The 17,831-nt window shown below is 43.9% G+C and overlaps 1 protein-coding gene across 6 annotated transcripts in view; it reads left to right on the forward strand.

Moving 5' to 3' along the window:
- Window positions 1-17,831, forward strand: part of DOCK8 (dedicator of cytokinesis 8) — a 259,998-nt gene that overhangs the window by 146,460 nt on the left and 95,707 nt on the right. For all 6 annotated transcript variants that reach the window (XM_077249094.1, XM_077249095.1, XM_077249096.1 and 3 more), the window contains 4 exons: window positions 226-321; window positions 814-1,048; window positions 2,848-3,012; window positions 6,231-6,391. In XM_077249094.1, coding sequence (XP_077105209.1) covers window positions 226-321; window positions 814-1,048; window positions 2,848-3,012; window positions 6,231-6,391 — 657 coding nt within the window. The remainder of the gene's footprint in view (window positions 1-225; window positions 322-813; window positions 1,049-2,847; window positions 3,013-6,230; window positions 6,392-17,831) is intronic.

A 17,831-nucleotide genomic window follows, 5' to 3' on the forward strand; every position in this document is an offset into this window, starting at 1 on the left:
TCTTTGGGTGAAATGATCTTTTGTTCTTCACCAAAGATCATTCTTTTCAGCAGCATATCTTCCTGTGTAAACAGTACCTGTGCTGCCAAGACCAATGGCATCCTATGCACACTGAATGATATACTTCAGATCGTCGATAGTGCATCTAACAGCTGGTCAGTAGGTGATAATTAATGATTGATTACTCTAATTCATGTGTGTTTATATTGTTTGCACCATTTACAGAAATTACCAGCTCAGCCGATTCCTATTAAATGGGTTGATGGGCACAAGGGGGTGTTTAACGTGGAAATGCAAGCCGTATCTTCAGTGCATGCCCAGGTATTATGTCTCTGTAATATGAACTCAAATGGATATATAAAAAGACAATTACAGATTTGTGATTGCTGATTTCATGATTATTAATCTGTACAGATAAGGGACCATGCGTTCTTGCTTTCATCTTATTCATACATGCTGTTTTATGTGCCACATCCATATGATCCAGATTTTGCTTCTGCCGTACCCTCTGTGGTTGTGCACATGTATGGACCTCTCTGCCTCAGAACTCTGGCCTTGTTTGTAAAAAAAAAATAGAAGTTTCTTCCTTGTCATAGACATTATAACTGTATAAATGCAAAGTATTATGCAAGTATATGGTATATGCACCAGTCAAAACGGGAGAGCCGCATGACAGGCTCAAGAGCCAATTATCTAGTAATGTTGTCCTATTTCCCATCATATTTAGTATGTGTACAGTATTCCACCTCATGATAACACGGTAGTACCCATGGCTTTTGAAGGACCTTCTAAATATTGTATTTCTGTTGTCAGGACAGCCACTTGGAGAAATTCCTCACTCTCTGCCATGCACTGGAAGGTCCCGTGACTTTCCCAATTCGAGTCTTGGATCAAAAGATCCCAGAAAACTCCTTGGAACATGAACTTAAACTGAGCATAATTCAGCTGAGCTCCTCCAGACTAGATCCATTGGTGCTTTTCCTCCATCTTGTTTTGGACAAACTGTTTCATCTTACTGTACAGCCAATGGTGATTGGAGGGCAAACTGGTAAGATCAAACATTCTACTTTATTGTTAGGAAATACCCTCATGGAACTCGGTGGCTGTGAGTGCTGGAAATTAAAGTGTTTATCCCAACTAGACAACCCCTTGTGAGACTAAACCTAGCCCTCCACCAGTCTTGATTCTCTGTCCTCCAGAAATTGGGTTTTCCTTGTCCGCATAGTTCAGATGTGTCCAAGCATATGTTTAGATTGTAAGCAAATGTGCCATCTAGTATGTTTGTAATAATGGTATATTACCTTTTTTGTCTGCTTCAATTATTGATCAGTTTAAAAAGGTTTTGGGTGGAAACAAAAAGTACGTTAGCAGCTTCAGAATTACCCTTTTATGGCTCACTTTTTTATTATTAACATGTGAATACAAAACATTACATTTACATATAATATTTTTCTGTCAATCAACTTGTAGTTAGAGACCCCTTAGCTATTGTGAACAGATTATAGGGATTCTGAAATCCTGCAAAACACATACACTATTGATGTGGAGACTCAGTGCAGCCAGTCGAGTTCTTCAACACCAAAGTTACCCAACCATGCCTTTATGGAACTTGTTTTATGCACCAGTGCGTTGTCATGATGGAATAGAGAAGGGCCCTCCCCAAACTGTTCCCACAAAGTTGTATAATTGTTCAAAATGTCTTAGCATGCTGAAGCATTAAGATTTCCTTTCACTGGAACTAAGGGACCAACCTTTGAAGAACCACTCAATAACATTATCCCTCCTCCACAAAACTTTACAATTGGTAAAGAGCAGTCAGGGAGGTAACGTTTTCCTGACATATCCAACAAACTGCCATGATTTGTTGCACCACTACATCCGACACTTTGTTCTTACTGATACGAAGCTTACGTTCAGCTGCTTGCCCATGGTAGTCCATACCATGAACCTCCCGGCATAAGTTTTTGAGCTGATGTTAATGACACAGGACTAGAGATGGGCAAACCCAAACAGTAAAGTGGTTCTCAGACTCCGTGGTTCTCAGCCTGGACGGTCGCATTTTGGCACCCAAATTTTTTTTTTAACTGTTCGGCCCGACCCGAACATCCAGGGGTCCGCTCATCTCTACACAGGATGTTATGAACTTGGCAGATATTGAATAACAAGAGCGGTGGTGACTTTTACACACTGTTCACCTTAACACTCTGTGACACCACACTGTAACTATACCTGGTCTATCACTTCATAGTTGTTTTGATTCTTAAACACTGAGATTTTTCAGTACCACAGGAGGATCTGATCAGATTGCTAAAAAATTTTGTGTGCATGCACGTGATCCAATTTGCGGAGCCACTCGCACAATGCTGCAATCCGATAAAACATTGGATAGCATTTGTCTGAAGTGGCGCTGGGTGGAGAATAGAGCTGGAGTGATAGAGAAGTCAGATCTACCTTACGGTACTAAGCCAACCTCATTTGCATATAAATTCATATACTGATTTCTCAATAATGGAGGAGCGTTCAGTTTGTGGGGGGAGGATGTATTGCTGCTGACGATTCCCTTTAAATCATAGCCCATATTGCTAAAGTATTAGTGGAGTTTATGAATATCATTTTATCTGAACATACTGTTTTTTACTTTTTAAATCTAATAGCTTGCATTGTAGTTATAACTGTAATTAAAACATTATAGATGTGGTCATTGAAATTATTAAAAATATCATTTTTGTTCCAAAAATTCCTCTCTAGCTGCTGTATGGACATCAAAATGTGTTTTGCATTTCATTCTTCTGCCAGATGATGGCAGTACTATTCTGTGTATAAAATAGCTGTATTCTATTTTTGCAGTCACCTTTTCCCAATTTACCTTTGAATCGGCGGTTTCCATAGTGAGTAGCCTTCATAATAGTAAAGACCTCAGCAAGGACCAGCATGGAAGAAATTGCTTACTGGCATCGTATGTGCATTACATATTCCGCCTTCCAGACGTTCAGAAGGACATGTATATAGCAGGTAATGTGTCCCCATCACAGTCAGTTTTCTTATTGTTCTGCTGAATATTAGCTAGCACCACATTTTCCAAAACTGTCTGTGTATCTGGATGATTACACTGATTTTTTATGACAGATTCTATTAGTACTCCAAATTGTAGTCATGTGCTAGGCACGAAGAATAGACTAGCCAGATAATACAGCGTGTGAATACCTGGTCAGTACTGGTGTACAAGGAGGAAAGTAATTATTGCAATTCTAGACTTTCCTATATGCACATTATTCTGTTTTCCAAAAATCCAAGTGATTTCTAAACCACTGATGTCAGCTACTGTAGGTCACAGTGCAGTGTATCTGTCTGTCTATCCATATTTCTCTATCTATCAATCTGAAAGGGGGAGGCAAAAAGCCAAAAAGAACAATTAGAATGTCCATATCAAAAAATTCAAAACTTTAATGAATATAAATATACATAACAGGTATGGATTGACAGGGGTTAAAATGCGACATGTATACACATCTAAAACATGCAGGGGGCATGTGAGACCATATGGCAAGTTAATGTTGTTATGGTCATATAAACCATTGACTAGTGGTATAAGTAATTAGCTATAGTAAGCCATTGGGGTGAAGAGGTAACAAAGCAGTTTAATAATATAATTTAAAAAGTGTATAGTAGCTCATTACCTGAATACACCCCCTGAAGAAGGAGCTATCCCGAAACGTGCGTTGGGGCGGGCGGGTGCACCGTTGGACCTCTGTGGGTGTATTCAGGTAATGAGTGACAATACTCTTTTTAAATTATATTGTTAAACTGCTTTGTATCCGCTTCACCCCAAAGGCTTACTATAGCTAATTACTTATACCACTAGTCAATGGTTTATATGACCATAACAACATTAACTTGCCATATGGTCTCACATGCCCCCTGCATGTTTTTGATGTGTATGCATGTGTCATTTTTACCCCTGTCAATCCATACCTGTTATGTATATTTATATTCATTAAAGTTTTGTATTTTTTTATATGGACTTTCTAATTTTCGTTTTTGGCTTTTTGCCTCCCCCCTTTTTCTTGAGCTTACTGATAATTAGTTTCTACTTTGTCCAGTGTATATGTTAAAGGTTGTGTATCTGTATATAGTACTGCATTGTCTTTATGACATTATATCTTATGGTACTATTTATGTATCTGTATGTCTATCTGTCTATCTATTGTAACGAAGCTCGTGGAGGCAGCCATGGGCGAGAGTTGTGATTTCCACGCCTACGGCCCACTACAGAAAAACGGGTGTGTGCTGCAATGTTTCAGTTAAGAACACCTCCCAATTCTGGTCAGCCACGCAGAGCGTGGTATTGGCTCTGTGACAACCCATAACAAGGAGACCAGACCAGTCCAATACAACAAATTTTTACTAGCAATCAGGCTTACGCCTATGGAGTAACAGGAAATAATGTTGTCACGTTCCTTTACACAAAACAGTGGTACATTTCCAATAGATATGAGCAGAGTCACCGTTGCTGAAATAGGGAACATAGGTGTCACGACTCTGTTCTTAGGTGTCACCATGTTCCCTGGGTTACTTCTGATGATGAAGACGCCAGGGCCACGAACCTTGCCTTAGCTCCTGAATCTGCCCTCAGTCTGTACTCTTCCCCCACCTAGGTAATAGGGGAGTAGTAGTGTACCGTAATACACCAACCAGACTAACAAGGTAATACGAACAGGGTTAACAAATAATACCAAACATACAAATATACACAGACACAGAGGAATGCACCGGGGAGTGGAGGATGGAGTTAAACCAAAGTTGGAGAAGAAAGGAGAACAATCACACACTCAAAACCTAGCAACAGTCACAGATAAATCCACTAAACACCTTCTCCAATAACAACCAACAACAACATTCAGCCATGCAGCATAAGCTTGCTCTGACAATGAGTGCTAGCCAGCACCCTGTTTATATAGGAAATGGGAGTGGCTAACAGTGCACAGCAGAGAGCCTAAACACAGGAAAACTTCCTGCTAAAAGAAACTTGCACCATTTAATATGAAGGTGAAGTGCTTCTAATCAGTGCAGGAGTAGGAGAAATCAGACACTGCAGTCTTCTGGCTCCTCTCTGTCGCAGTAAACCCGTGACAATAAGGGTATGTGCACACGTTGAGTAAATGGATGCAGAAATATCTGCTGTTCTTGGTAGGAAATCGCAGCTGCAAAAATGTGTGGTTTTGCCCTGCGTTTTTTGACTGATTTGTGTGCAGTCAATGGTGAAAAACGCTGGCAAAAATGCACAGAGAATTGACATGCTGCAACGTGTGCACAAGCCCTAATTATAGTACTGCAGGTTAAGTCGAGAACCTTCATTCTTTTCCTGGTTAGCGCCACTTTAAGATGTGCTTGTTCCTTTGACCACTATCATCCAGCCCATTTCTTGGCCACCGAGTAACGATGTGCCACTTGCTATCACCTTACTCAATGTGCCCCCAGTCTTACTGACTCTGTTTTCCTGACCTGGTTCACACTTGTATGTTCCTCAGAGTCTCTTAGGCTAAGTTCACATTGCGTTAAAGCAGCCCGTTCAACACATGCGTTAAACAGGCTGCTCTATCTGCGCTAGCGGTGACAGACCCGGAAACGCTGCAGCCCGCGTCCGTCACTCAATGACGGCACATCGCTAGCGCACGCCCATTTTGGGCGTGCGCTAGCAATGCGTCCGACATAGGGCTTAATGGCAGCGTTAGCGGACTGCCTATAACGTAATGTGAACCCAGCCTTAGGGATCTCCCAAAAGCTCCTGGCTGAATATTTCCCAGACTGGTCTGTTTACTGAAGACCGCTGCCACTATTTGGTTCTTGTCTTGGTGTTTCTTGAGCTTTCTGCTTTCTTCGCCTACACGCACACCTGGTGAAGATCACCTTTCTGATGGTGTCCCAACTTTTTTCTCTCTTTTTCCTAACTGACTATAGAAACTTAAACTAACATCCCCATTGCTTCTCCCCAACTCTGGGCTGGCCCAACAGTTAACCCTTGTCACACCTGAATAGGAGGGGCTGCAGCCTAACAGGAGGATCACAATAAAACACAGTACATTTTCACACATATAAAACATCAGGAACTGTCAGAGAGGTGGAAAGCCATCTTCTCCACCTATCAGTCTGTCCATATTTTTTTTCTACCTCTCTTTCCTTATGGTAAACTACAACTTTTTTGAACATTTTGCTGCATTTTTATTCTGCAGGTGGAAATCTGACAGACATACGTTACAACACGGTTGGCCGCACCTCTGCTACTACTGTTGGCCCTAAACTGACCCAGTCAAGGACCATGAGCTCAAGTAATCCAGATATTGCTGGGATGCAGAGTTCAGATGATGAAGTAAAAAATATCATGTCCTCTAAGGTGAGACTGGCATGTTGTGAAATCATCATTTTGCCAGCTTATTAGTATGATTTCCCTAGAGTAAAATTCTTATGTAGAGATTATCTTGATAATGAAGCAGCTGCATTATACTGTGTATATTCGCTCTGTTCAGCTTACTTACCATTCAGGTAGATGCAGAGAGTATAACCTGCGTATAATGCGGGAGACCCCTAAAGGTCTCCCAACCCCCAGCTTACTACTATGCCGAAGATTAGAAGTTCAGAACAGCAACATGGTCACACTGTTGATCTGAACTGTTCTCTCAGCACAGGGACTCGGAGGCTGTCAGGATCCAGTGAAATGGCCATCTACAGAGTGGTTTGAGCAGGTTCGAAAGCATCAAACCTGCTCGTGTCGCACCATCCTTACCTAGGTGACCTGCCAGTTTGGGACTAAATGGTGTCTGATAGCCTAGGCAACAAGCTGCACACTATACTGATTCTGACAGCTGACACCCAGCACTCGGTGCAGGAGCGGTGCCTGCACCGCTCCTGGCACTTTAACTCCCTAAATACTATGATCAAAATAAATCAACTGCAGTATCTAGCAGACAAGAAGAGTGAGGGAGCGGTCCGATCGGTGCCCCTGCGATGTCATCGCAGAGCATGCTCAGAGCATGCTGTAGCACGTTTGTCTGTCAGTGCAGCGCCGCTGACAGTTTGTAGATCATAACAAAGCTCCTGCTTTACTGTGTTTTACAAGACCAGACTGCAGAAAGTTAAAGTCCCGTAGTGAGACAAAGTAAAAAAAAGGGGTAAAAATTGTCAAAATATTAAAAAAAACTAAATAATTTAAAAAAATACAAATATATTGTACCCATAAATAAATATCTTTATGAAAAAATCTAAACAAAAAAAGTAAACGTATTTGGTATCGTCACTTCCGGAACAACCCAACCTATAAAACTGTCCTAGTCCTAGTTAACCCCTTAGGGAACACTATAAAAAAAAACGAGGCAAAAAAACTATACTATATCATCATACCGCCGAACCAAAAGTGTAATAAAATGTGATCAAAAAGATGAATGTCAATAAAATTTCAGTTGAAAAATAAAAAAGTTATATCTCCCAGAATAAAGCAATGCAAAAATTATTATTTTTTCTATAAAGCAGTTTTTATTGTGAAAAAGTGGCAAAATATTAAAAAAACTGTGTAAATGTAGTACCGCTGTTATCTTACTGACCCCAAGAATATTGTTATACTACACACAGGACAACATAAAAAAAACAACGCCTGAATTGCTGGTTCTTGTTCATTTCTGCACCAAGGTTAGTCAGCTCACCTGACAGGGTGTGGAGCATGGAGTTCCATGCACGAATGAAGCCAGAGCAGCTGCAGCATGAACATCAAAAAGGAAGGATGAATTCAGGGAGGAAACTTGTAAATATTTTTAAAACTTTGCTTTTATTTAAGCCATTCAGTACCCCCTCTTCTACGAGGGACCTCTGAAACCTCAAGGCCAGGTTTATTAGGGTGTGCCATGTGAAAAGCCCGAACCGGTCTGGCCGCATGAACATCAGATACTGGTACTCACATCATCTCCTCAGGACCATATCCCTTTCAATGTACCAGATAATGAAGCGACCAACGAACAAGATGAGAGTCCAAGATCTTTGCTATCTGGAACTCCAGATTACCATCGATAATGACAGGAGAAGCTAGTAGAGGCAATGTTACTGCAGATGCCACATATATCTTGAGAAGCGAACAATGAAAAACATTATGGATCCTAAAGGAAGATGGTAAAGCAAGGCAAAATGCTATGGGATTGACGATGGCCAAGATCATATAAGGACCGATAAACCTGGGGCCCAGTTTCCAAGACAGAGCCTTAATCTTAATGTTCCTAAAGGACAACCACACCAAGTCACCAACACACAGGTCCGGACCCACCAAACGTCTCCGATCAGCCACACTCTTATATTTGGAACCCATCATTCTCAAATTATTAGTAACCCCTTGCCATATGGTAGGATTGGAAGATGAAAACCATTTCTCCTCTGGTAATCCAGAAGGGCGATTAAAATTAAAAGAACTAAACCCATATGCCCTGAAAAATGAGGTCTTACCGGTTGATTCCTGACAACGATTATTTACCGCTAATTCAGCCAACGGTAAGTAGGTAACCCAGTCCTCCTGATTCTCAGACACAAAACATCTGAGATACATCTCTAAATTTTGGTTGACCCGTTCAGTCTGCTCGTTAGACTGCAAGTGAAAAGCAGAAGAAAAAGACAAATGGATCCCCAGACAAGTGCAAAATACCATCCAAAACTTGGAGACAAACTGCACCCCTCGATGAGAAACAATATCAGTTGGAATCCCATGCAGTCTAATTATTTCCCTGATGAAAATTTGAGCCAAGGACTTGGCGTTAGGCAAAGCTGGTAAAGCAGTAAAATGAGACATTTTACTGAATCTGTCCACCACCACCTGAATTACAGTGTTCCCTGCCGACACGGGTAGGTCCGTCATAAAGTCGACTGACAAATGAATCCAAGGTCTGCTGGGCATCTCCAATGGTTGGAGAGCCCCCGACGGACGAGTATGAGGAGTCTTAGAATGCGCACAAACACTGCAAGCGGCTACATACTCCCAAACATTTTTATGAGCACCTGGCCACCAAAAACGCTGAGTAACCAAATCCACGGTGGATTTATTCCCAGGATGTCCAGCCAACACAGTATCATGATGTTCACTGAGGACTCTAAGACGGAGATTGACCAGAACGAATAGTTTCAGCCAACACAGTATCATGATGTTCACTGAGGACTCTAAGACGGAGATTGACCGGAACGAATAGTTTACCAAGTGGACAGGCAGCAGGGGCGTCCCCTTCAGCGTCAACAACCTCTCGTTCCAGACCGGCGCATATAGACACCATCACCACCCTTTCTGAAAAATAGGTACTGGTTTGCACTTATCTCCTCCCCCAGGAAAGCAAGAGGATAAAGCATCCACCTTAACGTTTTTGTTCCCTGGCGTATAAGTCACATAATTTAAACCTGGTAAAGAACAATGCCCATCTTGCCTGTCGAGGTGTAAGATGCTTCGTCAATTCCAAGTGTACCAGATTTTAATGATCCGTCATAACCATCATCGAGTGGGTTGCTCCCTCTAAAAAATGACGCCACTCCTCAAAAGCCCATTTGATAGCTAAGAGTTCCCTATTACCAATGTCGGAATTTCTCTCTGCTTGTGACAGTTTCTTTGAAAAGTAAGCACATGGTTGCCATTTACCTGGAGACGCACCTTGCAATAATACAGTACATCCTCCACTCCCACCTCATCTCACGCATTCGACCTCCACAATGAAAGGCTAAGAGACATCAGGTTGAATAAGAATTGGTGCAGAAGCAAAACCCCTTTTCAACATGTCAAACGCCTCCCTGGCAGGACTGGACCACTTTGAGAAGTCCGTCTCCTTCTTGGTCATATCTGTAAGAGGTTTGGCTACTACCGAAAAGTTCTTTATGAATATACAGTAATAGTTGGCAAAACCCAAAAATCTCTGTAATGCTTTAAAATCCTCTGGATGATCCCAATCCAGTACCGCCACGACATTATTATTATTATTATTATTATTATTATTATTAACCAGTGGAAGACAACACATAACCTAGGAAAGAGATCTCCTCAACCGAGAACATACACTTCTCGGGTTTGACATACAATTTATTGTCACGGAGTATATGTAAGACCTGTCTGACATGTACTTGGTGTGACTTAAGGTCAGGTGAATAATTTAGAATATCATCCAGATAGATCACAACAAATCTGCCTACCACGTGACTAAAGATGTCATTAATAAAGTGCTGAAAGACGGCGGGCGCGTTCATTAACCCAAAAGGCATCACCAGATTCTCATAGAGCCCTTCTGGCATATTGAACGCAGTGTTTCACTCATCCCCTTTTTAATGTGGATGAGGTTATACTCCCCATTGAGGTCCATCTTAGAGAAACATTTTGCCCCTACAATTTAATTAAAGAGGTCAGGGATCAGGGGTAATGGATACGGATCACGGACAGTGATCGTGTTGAGTTCCTGAAAATCCCGGCAAGGACGTAACCCCCCCATCTTTTTTCTTAACAAAAAAGAACCCCACAGCAATGGGAGACGAGGATGGTTTGATATGGCCCTTAACCTGGCTTTCCGCGATGTAGTCCTTCATGGCCTGCCTCTCTGGACCTGAAATATTATATAGTCTGCTCTTGGGGCAGCTTGGCACCAGGAACAAAATTAATGGAACAATCATAAGGACAATGGGGGGGGGGAGTTCTTGTCTTCCCTGCTCAATGAACGCATCCCCAAAGTCTGACAGGTAATTGGGCATGGACTGGGTGTCCACCCAAGCAGTGTCCTTAACGGTATGCAGTCCATTTAGCTACTTCCTGTGTCTGCCAATTGTGGTGAAACGCTACCTGAGTGGGTTGGGGAACACTCGCTTGGCACTGTATTTAAGCACTCAGGCACGATTTCTCCACTTAAACAGTCTAATCCGGTTTATTAAACATCATAAACCACATGACATACAGACTATTTCATTACATCCATGAACTTATCACGACCACCAGTCTGTTCATGCAGCAGACAAACTTTTCTGCCATATAGTACAATCCCCTTTGTCCGGAGTTACCTTTCAGGAGCTCCGGCTCCACACACTGACTCCTGCCAGTGCTGGTTCACAGGGGAAAGCTGCCTCATTGGGATCACTGTACTTGTGACCAGGGCACCTCGAATAGTCCAGACCCACAGTAGGGACTGTAGCTTCCCCAGCACAGAAACCATCTCAAGCTCTGTAGATGCAGCCTCTCCATGCGCTTCCAGGAAGTCCAATCACAGGCACATCCAACACACAGGCCATCAGTCCACGGTCTTACCAGGTGCTTGCAGGACTCCAGTCCATCCCAGGACAATCCAACACCCTGACTATTCCAGGACTCTCACTCTCACCAGGTGCTTGCAGGACTCCAGTCCATCCCAGGACAGTCCAACACCCTGAGCATTTAGGTCCACAGTCTCTCTAGGTGCTTCCAGGACATCTCCACTCACAGGAGACTCCAACACCGACCACCAGGTCCACGGTCTCTCAGGTGCTTCCAGGAAGACTCCACTCACAGGAGCTTCCAACACCGACCGTCCAGGACCTTGCACATGGACCACACAGATCCATACACTCTAACCATGTGACCGGACCTGTTATGATCCCAGTGGTACAGGATCTCTGGAATTCCGGCAAGGTCAACAAAAACAAAAGAACTGCTCTAGGGAGGTGGAAACTGGGCTAACCGCATAACTGATCCTAACACAACAACTAGAAGTAGCCGGTGAACGTGCCTACGTTGATTCTAGACGTCTCGAGCCAGCCGGAGAACTGACTACCTCTAGAGGGAAAATAAGACCTCACTTGCCTCCAGAGAAATTGAACCCCAAAGATATAGAAAGCCCCCAACAAATAATAACGGTGAGGCAAGAGGAAAACACAAACGTAGAGATGAACTAGATTCAGCAAAGTGAGGCCCACTAGTCTAGATAGGCAGAAAATAGATAGTGAACTATGCGTTCAGCAGAAAACCCTGCAAAAACATCCACGCTGAATATTTCAAGAATCCCCACACCGACTGACGGTGCGGAGGGAGAATATCAGCACCCTAGAGCTTCCAGCGAGCTAGAAAATCACATATTAAGCAAGCTGGACAAAAACACTGAAAAATGCAAATGATCCAAAGTATTCAAAACGTACTTAGCTTTTCTTGCATGAGACAGACGAAAAGGAATCAGGAGGAGACCTTATAGGACTGGATACAACGATGCCAGGCAAGAGACTGAGTCCAGAGGAGACCTAAATAGGGAACACCCGCTGCTTAATGACACAGCTGGAGCCTAGGCCTGCAACAAGACATGCCTCACACAATACCGTTAGTGACCACCAGAGGGAGCCCAGAAACACAGTTCACAACAGTACCCCCCCCTTGAGGAGCGGTCACCGAACCCTCACTAAGACCCCCAGGGCGATCAGGATGAGCAGCGTGAAAGGCATGAACCAAATCAGCCGCATGAACATCAGAGGCGACAACCCAGGAATTATCCTCCTGACCATAGCCTTTCCACTTAACTAAATACTGAAGTCTCCGTCTAGAAATACGAGAATCCAAAATCTTCTCCACCACGTACTCCAACTCGCCCTCAACCAAAACCGGGGCAGGAGGCTCAACAGCAGGAACCATAGGCACCACGTACCGCCGCAACAAGGACCTATGGAACACATTATGAATAGCAAATGACGCTGGAAGGTCCAAGCGAAAAGACACCGGGTTAAGGATTTCCAAAATCTTATAAGGACCGATAAAGCGAGGTTTGAACTTAGGAGAGGAGACCTTCAAAGGAACATGCCGAGAAGACAACCAAACCAAATCCCCAACACGAAGTCGGGGACCCACACCGCGGCGGCGGTTGGCAAAACGCTGGGCCTTCTCTTGTGACAATTTCAAATTGTCCACCACATGGTTCCAAATCCGCTGCAACCTATCCACCACAGAATCAACCCCAGGACAGTCAGAAGGTTCAACCTGGCCCGAGGAGAAACGAGGATGAAAACCAGAGTTGCAGAAAAAGGGTGAAACCAAAGTGGCAGAACTAGCCCGATTATTAAGGGCAAACTCGGCCAGTGGCAAAAAGGTAACCCAGTCGTCCTGATCAGCAGAAACAAAACATCTTAAATAAGTCTCCAACGTCTGATTAGTTCGCTCGGTCTGGCCATTAGTCTGAGGATGAAAAGCCGACGAAAAAGACAAATCAATACCCATCTTAGCACAAAAGGATCTCCAGAATCTGGACACAAACTGGGATCCTCTGTCAGACACAATATTCTCAGGGATGCCGTGCAAACGAACCACATTCTGAAAGAACAAAGGAACCAAATCAGAGGAGGAAGGCAACTTAGGCAAGGGCACCAAATGGACCATTTTAGAAAAACGATCGCACACCACCCAGATGACAGACATCTTCCGAGATACCGGAAGATCCGAAATGAAATCCATGGAAATGTGCGTCCAAGGCCTCTTCGGGATAGGCAAGGGCAAAAGCAACCCGCTGGCACGAGAACAGCAAGGCTTAGCCCGAGCGCAAATCCCACAGGACTGCACAAAAGAACGCACATCCCGCGACAAGGAAGGCCACCAAAAGGACCTAGCCACCAAATCTCTGGTACCGAAAATCCCAGGATGCCCCGCCAACACCGAAGAATGAACCTCAGAAATAACTCTGCTAGTCCATCTGTCAGGGACAAACAGTCTCTCTGGTGGGCAACGATCAGGCCTATCAGCCTGAAATTTCTGCAGCACTCGTCGCAAATCTGGGGAAATGGCAGACAAAATCACTCCCTCTCTGAGAATACCAGCCGGCTCCGAGACTCCCGGAGAGTCAGGCACAAAACTCCTAGAAAGTGCATCAGCCTTCACGTTCTTCGAACCAGGCAGGTACGAGACCACAAAGTCAAAACGGGAGAAAAACAACGACCAACGAGCCTGTCTAGGATTCAGGCGCTTGGCAGACTCGAGATAAATCAGATTTTTATGATCAGTCAAGACCACCACACGATGTTTAGCTCCCTCGAGCCAATGTCGCCACTCCTCAAATGCCCACTTCATAGCCAACAACTCCCGATTACCAACATCATAGTTCCGCTCAGCAGGCGAAAATTTTCTAGAAAAGAAGGCGCATGGCTTCATCACGGAGCCATCAGAACTTTTTTGCGACAAAACGGCCCCTGTTGTGAATTTGGATTCTGGGCTCCCCCGGTGGCTACTGGTGGAATTGAACTTGTGACATCATCTTCCCTGTTCACCTGTTCTGATTAGATCTGGGTGTCGCTATATAACCTGGCTTCTCTGTTAGATGCTTGCCGGTCAACAATGTTATCAGAAGCCTCTCTGTGCTTGTTCCTGCTCCCAGACATCTACTAGATAAGTTGGACATTCGTCCATGTTTTGTTTTTGTATTTTGGTTCCAGTTCACAGCTGCAGTTTCGTTACTGTGTCTGGAAAGCTCTTGTTGATCAGGAATTGCCACTCTGGTATTATGAGTTAATGCCAGAGTCCTAAAGTAATTTCTGGATGTGTTTTGTTAGGGTTTTCTACTGACCATGAAAGTATGCTTTCTGTCTTCTGCTATCTAGAAAGCGGACCTCAAATTTGCTAAAACTATTTTCCTGCTGCGTTTGTTGTTTCATCTCATATCACCGCCAATATATGTGGGGGGCTTCTGTCTCCTTTTGGGCATTTCTCTAGAGGTGAGTCAGGTCTTATATTTCCCTCTGCTAGCATTATTTAGTTCTCCGGCCGGCGCTGGGCATATAGGGATAAAAAGTAGGACATGCTACCTGGCTACTTCTAGATGATGCGGTAGGTTTAGTTCATGGTCAGTACAGTTACATCTTCCAAGAGCTTGTTCCTATAGAGGCTTATGCTAGTTCTCTGGCCATGGAGATCATGACAGTTTGACCGGACCGTTAAAGGGTTAAAATCCTTGGCTGAGAAAGGAGAGAAATAAGAAGTCTGCTGAGAGTTTTTTTTTTTTTTTTTTTTTCCTCTGTGCTCTTAATTGGATCACTTGCCAGTCTGTCTATGCTGCAGTCTTTCTTTTTTTTCTCTCTCCTTATAATCTTTGAATGGCTTTGTGTTCACCTGTTAATAATGGATCTTCAGAGTGTAACTGCAGGTTTGAATAATCTCACCACGAAAGTACAAAATTTGCAAGATTTTATTATTCATGCTCCGGTATCTGAGCCGAGAATTCCTTTGCCGGAATTCTTCTCAGGGAATAGATCTAGCTTTCAGAATTTTAGAAATAATTGTAAGCTATTTTTGTCCCTGAAATCTCGTTCTGCTGGAGACTCTGCACAGCAGGTTGGGATGGTGATTTCCTTGCTCCGCGGCGACCCTCAAGACTGGGCTTTTGCATTGGCACCAGGGGATCCTGCGTTGCGCAATGTGGATGCGTTTTTTTTGGCCTTGGGCTTGCTGTATGAGGAACCTCATTTGGAACTTCAGGCAGAAAAAACTTTGATGTCCCTATCGCAGGGGCAAGATGAAGCTGAAATTTACTGCCAAAGATTCCGTAAATGGTCTGTGCTTACTCAGTGGAATGAGTGTGCCTTGGCGGCTACTTTCAGAGAGGGTCTCTCTGATGCCATTAAGGATGTTATGGTGGGGTTCCCTGTGCCTGCGGGTCTGAATGAGTCCATGACAATGGCCATTCAGATCGATAGGCGTCTGCGGGAGCGCAAACCTGTGCACCATCTGGCGGTGTCCACTGAGAAGACGCCAGAAAGCATGCAGTGTGATAGAATTCTGTCCAGAAGCGAGCGGCAGAATTTTAGACGGAAAAATGGGTTGTGTTTCTATTGTGGGGATTCTACTCATGTTATATCAGCGTGCTCTAAGCGTACTAAAAAGCTTGATAAATCCGTTTCCATTGGCACTTTACAGTCTAAATTTATTTTGTCTGTGACCCTGATTTGCTCTTTGTCATCTATTACTACTGACGCCTATATCGACTCTGGCGCCGCTTTGAGTCTTATGGATTGGTCCTTTGCCAATCGTTGTGGGTATGATTTAGAGCCTTTGGAAACTCTTATTCCTCTGAAGGGGATTGACTCCACCCCATTGGCTAATAATAAACCACAATACTGGACACAAGTGACTATGTGTATTAATCCGGATCACCAGGAGACTATTCGTTTTCTAGTGCTGTATAATCTACATGAGGATTTGGTGCTGGGATTGCCATGGCTGCAGTCTCACAACCCAGTCCTTGACTGGAGAGCTATGTCTGTGTTGAGCTGGGGATGTAAGGGGACTCATGGGGACGTACCTTTGGTGTCCATTTCATCATCTATTCCCTCTGAAATCCCTGAGTTCCTGTCTGATTATCGTGACGTCTTTGAAGAACCCAAGCTGGGTTCACTACCTCCGCACCGTGAGTGCGATTGTGCTATAGATTTAATTCCGGGTAGTAAATACCCAAAGGGTCGTTTATTTAATCTGTCTGTGCCTGAACATACTGCTATGCGAGAATATATAAAGGAGTCCTTGGAAAAGGGACATATTCGTCCATCGTCATCTCCCTTAGGAGCCGGTTTTTTCTTGGTCTCAAAGAGCCGTCTTTTTTTGACACAATGTATTGATTATCGGCTTTTGAATAAAATCACGGTTAAATATCAATACCCATTGCCGTTGCTGACTGATTTGTTTGCTCGCATAAAGGGGGCCAAGTGGTTCTCTAAGATTGATCTCCGTGGGGCGTATAATTTGGTGCGGATCAGGCAGGGGGATGAGTGGAACACCGCATTTAATACGCCCGAGGGCCACTTTGAGTATTTGGTGATGCCTTTTGGTCTTTCTAATGCCCCTTCAGTCTTCCAGTCCTTTATGCATGATATTTTCCGCGATTTTTTGGATAAATTTATGATAGTGTATCTGGATGATATTCTGATTTTTTCGGATGACTGGGACTCTCATGTCCGGCAAGTTAAGAGGGTTTTTCAGGTTTTGCGGTCTAATTCTCTGTGTGTCAAGGGTTCTAAGTGCGTTTTTGGGGTTCAGAGAATTTCCTTTTTGGGATATATTTTTTCTCCCTCTTCCATTGAGATGGATCCTGTCAAGGTTCAAGCTATTTGTGATTGGACGCAGCCCTCTTCTCTTAAAAGTCTTCAGAAATTTTTGGGCTTTGCCAACTTTTATCGTCGATTTATTTCTGGTTTTTCGGATGTCGTTAAGCCATTGACCGATTTGACTAGACAGGGTGCTGATGTTGCTAATTGGTCCCCTGATGCTGTGGAGGCCTTTCAGGAGCTTAAGCGTCGTTTTTCTTCTGCCCCTGTGTTGCGTCAGCCTGATGTGACTCTTCCTTTTCAGGTTGAGGTCGACGCTTCTGAGATCGGAGCTGGGGCGGTGTTGTCGCAGAAAAGTTCTGACTGCGCCGTGATGAGGCCTTGTGCCTTCTTTTCCCGTAAATTTTCGCCCGCTGAGCGGAATTATGATGTTGGGAATCGGGAGCTTTTGGCCATGAAGTGGGCGTTTGAGGAGTGGCGCCATTGGCTCGAGGGGGCCAGACATCAGGTGGTGGTATTGACTGACCACAAAAATTTGATTTATCTTGAGACCGCCAGGCGCCTGAATCCTAGACAGGCGCGCTGGTCATTATTTTTTTCTCGGTTTAATTTTGTGGTATCGTACCTACCAGGTTCTAAGAATGTTAAGGCGGATGCCCTTTCTAGGAGTTTTGAGCCTGATTCACCTGGCAACTCTGACCCCACAGGTATTCTTAAGGAGGGAGTTATCTTGTCAGCTGTTTCTCCAGACCTGCGGCAGGCCTTGCAGGAGTTTCAGGCGGATAGACCGGATCGTTGTCCGCCTG

Source organism: Ranitomeya variabilis, chromosome 1 (assembly GCF_051348905.1).
Source record: "Ranitomeya variabilis isolate aRanVar5 chromosome 1, aRanVar5.hap1, whole genome shotgun sequence".
Classification (NCBI taxonomy): domain Eukaryota; kingdom Metazoa; phylum Chordata; class Amphibia; order Anura; family Dendrobatidae; genus Ranitomeya; species Ranitomeya variabilis.